This window comes from Bombus pyrosoma, linkage group LG8 (genome assembly GCF_014825855.1).
Source record: "Bombus pyrosoma isolate SC7728 linkage group LG8, ASM1482585v1, whole genome shotgun sequence".
Classification (NCBI taxonomy): Eukaryota; Metazoa; Arthropoda; class Insecta; order Hymenoptera; family Apidae; genus Bombus; species Bombus pyrosoma.
Window position 1 is genome coordinate 11,256,042 of NC_057777.1, and position 5,298 is coordinate 11,261,339.

The following is a 5,298-nucleotide window of genomic DNA, read 5'->3' on the forward strand; positions in this document are numbered from 1 at the left end:
TCCGTAAACTCTCCAAGGAGATCACAATAAAAGACTGCTTGGGTCTCATTTGTCAATTACATATTGATTAGGAATATCAACAAATTTCCAGGCGCCGTTGCTAGGCAGTCCAGCATAGAGCCGACATCTCTCCTGACCGGGGCTTGTCCGTTAATACAGCGTGTCCCACAATATCGGTACTTCTTCTGTCAGATCAAAATGTTCTGCCAGTGACCGTGGCTACGTTCAGCAACCAGTTGCGTCACCTGGAGCCCAAGTATTCCAAAAGAAATGCTCGATGTCTCTATATCTCCGACATATATATATCATGATTTACAATTATGAAATATATCAAAACTACATTACCAAATAACACTTTCTAGCATATTAACACACATTTACACATATGTACACCAGAATAAACAAAATATAATCGTCAAATAAATTTAAATAAACATTCGAAATGTCAAGATATATTTCACGAAATTTGTCCAGACTAGGACCATGCAGCAAGGAAGATCCCGCTGACCAGAAGAAAGATGACGTAGGTGAGCGTCCAAAACCTCGTCAGGAACCTCCTCAGGGAACGAATCTTCGCGCAAACGTCTGCATCAAGGACTTCGATCAAAGAGGATCTTGGGTAACTCAATGGTATCCTCATCGGACAGGGTCAAGTCAATGACCGAAGAACCATTAGGACTTGATGCTGATGTTGGAGCCACAGTGCTAAGCTGCGTGGAAAGCAGCTTCTCCAACTTCTTCAACCTTCGCTCACGATTTTCTACACCGCGACGGCAACCACGTGTTCTTGAACCATTCACATACCGTTTACGTAACTTATTCTTCCTCCTATTTTTCTTCTTCTTCTTCTTGCACTAAAACAAGACACACAAGTTTAAGTAAACAAACAACACACGAAACAGATCAAAGTTAAAATAAATTTAAATAATACGTACTTGTACAGTTTGCACAGGCGCGGATACTCCCGTGTCCATGACCCAATATAACCCGTATTCACAAAGAAAAACATAAAAACCCAAAGATAACTCTTCAGATTGGGTCAAATCAACAACCAGCGAATCGTTGGGACACGGCGCCGATAAGGATGCTGCTGTGTCAATTTAGGTGGATAATTGCTCCCTCAGCATCCTTAACCTTCGTTCACGACGTTCCACGCCTCCACGCCGACCGCGTTTCCGCGATCCATTCCCGCGTCTTTTGCGTGACTTCCTCCTTTCCCTATTCCTTTTATTCTTGCACTGGAGAACCAAATCAACCAAAAAACGAAAGATGAAATTTTACACATTTCTACAACTTCTATCAGAAGGCAAGGATACAGAAGCTTCCATCACGAACACAACGAAGATAACTTCAAGAAAATATATAAAACTATCAAACACCAAATAAAATCGTCAAATCACTCCACGTCACCACTTTTCATAAATCCATCATATAAACTCTACTATGAGAGGACAACCAGCTTACGTGCGTTACCTGAAAGCCCATAAAACAATGAGACAAAGGCCTCCCCTCCCTTTCCTACACGCACGTGCGCTCCCGCATGGAAAGTTCCATGAGCTTCTCGAGCGAAGACGAGATAACAGCCTCAGCATGGAGGGTCCCAGAAACTTCTCAGACACAACCTCAGCAGCTATGGCGCACAAGAAACATACCCCTAGATATGACCGGTCAAACTAAATACCTTGACATTCTCTCACGTAGCAGCGATGGGAAACTGGGAATCTAAGACACTAGTAGTAAACAAGATAACAAAGCAGACGAGACATCAACAACCACAAGAATCCACGTTCTCTCACGTACGATGGCGGAAACCTCAAAACTGCAGCACTGCTATTCCCGCGGGAGCGAACTGTCATGTGACTATCACCCCATGGGAAATTTAGTTAAAAATAAGCATAGCGACATAGCACGAGAGTTACAAATATCAATAAACGTGTTTCACTCTGTCAGTTGTCTCTTAGATAATAGTTTCTCATCTCAATCAAGTTAGAAAGATCTGCAAGTATTAACTACAGTGCGAAGTTACGAAACTTTGGTCTCAATCGAGTCAGAAAAGTTTACAACTATTAACAGTCAGTTTATCATTTGAAAATCGCAGTGATTCTAACCGGCGTCCTGCTAATTCATCCGTCGAAATCGATAACAAGTTAGTCAAATTGTGATAGGTATTAATATTTTGTTACCATTTGTCAATTGAAGCGTTCACACAGTCATTCTGTCAGTTTGTCTCTCGAATTGAAATCAAGACAGCAGAAAATTTATAAGTATTAACTACAGTGCGCAGTTACCATTTCGGCAATTAAAGTACTTACATTATTATTCTTTAAGTTGTCAAAGTTCGATTAACCGCTAAATCCTACAATAATTCGATCGACTACTCACACGTTTAAGGTAAGAATTTAAAGTTTGTATATTCTCTTCTCTGATAACTTCGCAGTCGCATGATATTTAAAAATTAAATAACAGTACCCGTCGGCAGACATTTTAGATTGTTAAGGATAAAACAAATGTTCTAAATTTTACACTATTAGAACAAAACGATTACTTTCTGTGTTAACCTGTGATTACGGTGTTTCCAGTTCATTGAAAACACTCATTGATTTTCCCACTCCTCCTCCCACTGTTAGCAGATATTGCTCACCTTTGGGCAAGGCTTGCGAAGTCAGACAGGTCTCACACAGAGAGAAATATTAATTAAATGCCCAAAGCAAGAAGGAATTGTAAGGATAAGAGTCATCTCAGCAAAAAGCGAGCCGAACGTTGGTATAAACGACTTGTCACTGCCGAAATTAAAAGAGAAGAGAAAAGGCGTCGAGAAGAGTCAGGATTAATTACAGAAGGTCCCGAATGTAACGAGGTTCTCGCCCTCGAGTTCGCCGATATCCGATCATTGGAGTGCAACTCACTACGAGTCGCCTTCTCCTCGGTCTCGAACGCCATCACCTATGTCGTACGAAAGCGATTATTATAACTCTTACTATATTAATCATCCGGACGACTAGAGATATATTCAAAATCTACATTATTGAATATGAAACATATACTTACTGTAACCTTATGCTTATATACTTAAAATTATTGATATATACACATATATACGACTAAGATACTATTATTAAATAAAATCAAAGTCACAAAGCGGAGCATCCGGACACAGTTCATGAAACCGTTGTGTACACCACGAACGCACTATAGGCGAATTCCTCTTTTCACCAGAACGATGATGGCGCACATAAGCGTCCAAAACCTCCGCGAGGATTTCCTTCGGGAACCGTATCTTTGCACAATTATTGGCGTCTAGGACTTCGATCGGAGGAAAACTGGGTGGTAACTCAACCGTATCCTCATCAGACAAAGTCAAATCAACAACTGGAAAACTACCAGAATGAGACACCGACGACGAGGCCATTTCCCCAGCTTGAATAGAGGATGGTCCCTCCAACAACATCGATTCCCTCCATCGGCGACACATTACACCACTACGCCGACCACGCCTTCGTAAATGATTTGAATTCCTTTTGCGTGGTTTATGCTTCCTCCTCCTCTTTTTATACTTCTTCTTTCTCTCACACTAGAAAAACACAAGAAATAATGAGTAAAGGATAAATATCGACTAAAGAAATAAAAAGGGGCAAAACACAAAGAACAAGTTTAACACACCTCCACGACGGGATTAGAAGACACAAGAGCTGCCATCAAGAACACTCCCACACCTGAAATAAAACCAAAATATTCATATAGAACTCCAATCGATATGAACGAACAACAAACAACAAAACCTAACGAACACACGGCTACGAGTACAAGGAGATAACCTCAAAGGTAAACTCCACTGGATCAAAAACACTGAGTTGAATCACCATAACCACACACAATGTATTAAAATAAACTGATCAAATAAAAAACCGATACCAAGTCTAACGACTGATCAAAACCCAAATAACGTAAACTAATAAATAAATAGATGATCAAACCTATAGAAGCCACGCATCACTTCACACCATTTTTATGGAAAATACACATATCTAAACTTACTATTAAACAAAATACCTTATGGGAGACACACGAAACAACACGTGCTACACGTACAGCAGCTCCACAGAACAATAGGAGTCCCATTACCACCTCCACTAGAACTTACAAGGAAGGTTCCAGAGGCACCCCCTGATAACAATACACGTGGCTTAAATGCTACCATTGGCATCAGCACGGAAAGTTCCACAAGGTCCCCAGGCGCATCTCCAACAAGGACACGCAGCCACGCGCCTGAACGTTCCCACAGACATCAGCAAGAAGGTTGCAGCAGCCTCCCAGACGCAACATCAGCGGCTATGACAAGACAAGAAACTAAGTCGGGCGACAGATCTTGACATTCCTTCACGTAGCAACAATCAGAAATTAGGAATCTAATACATCGGTAGTAAACAAGACGAGATATCAGCGACCACCAAAATCCACGTTCTCCTCTCACGTACGCGAGCAGACACCCTAGAACTGCAGCATTGCGATTCCCACAGGAGCCAACTGTCATGTGACTATCACTCCGTGGGGGATTTAGTTATAAATAAGCCTAGTAACATAGAAAAATTTCTTAGTTACCAGTTGATTGTCCGAAGTGTTTACACCGTCACTCTGTCAGTTTGATTTTCAAATAATTGTTTCAATCAAAATTTATAAGTGTCGATAACGAGTAAAAGTTCTTAGTTACCATTATTCGAAGTGTTTATATCGTCACTCTGTCAGTCTCTCAAATAATTGTTTCAATCAAAATTGTAAGTGTTAACTATAGTTATCATTCGAGAATCAAAGTGTTTATACCGTCACTCCGTCAAGTTGTCTCGTAAATAATTGTCTCGATCAAAAACAAGTTAGTAAAAGTTTTATAAGTATTAACAAGCGAGTTACCACCTTGTCAATCAAAATGTTTGTCATTCTGTCAGTTTAAATAATTATCTGTGTCCCGATGCTCCGCTTTGTGACTTTGATTTCATTTAATAATATCCTAGTCGTATATATATATATTGGAGTTGATATTGGTTCATATCGATTGGAGTTCTATATGAATATTTTGGTTTTATTTCAGGTGTGGGAGTGTTCTTGATGGCAGCTCTTGTGTCTTCTAATCCAGTCGTGGAGGTGTGTTAAACTTGTTCTTTGTGTTTTGCCCCTTTTTATTTCTTTAGTCGATATTTATCCTTTACTCATTATTTCTTGTGTTTTTCCAGTGTGAGAGAAAGAAGAAGTATAAAAAGAGGAGGAGGAAGCATAAACCACGCAAAAGGAATCCAAATCATTTAC

The 5,298-nt window shown here is 40.1% G+C and overlaps 2 protein-coding genes across 2 annotated transcripts in view; both read right to left on the reverse strand.

Moving 5' to 3' along the window:
- Positions 1-5,298, reverse strand: part of LOC122569948 — a 383,055-nt gene that overhangs the window by 264,312 nt on the left and 113,445 nt on the right. The window lies entirely within an intron of this gene.
- Positions 62-2,014, reverse strand: LOC122569949. The gene is made up of 2 exons (XM_043731639.1): positions 936-2,014; positions 62-854 (listed from the first exon to the last, which is right to left on the reverse strand). The coding sequence occupies exons 1-2, from the start codon at positions 972-974 to the stop codon at positions 591-593; spliced, it is 303 nt and encodes a 100-aa protein (XP_043587574.1). The 5' UTR covers positions 975-2,014; the 3' UTR covers positions 62-590.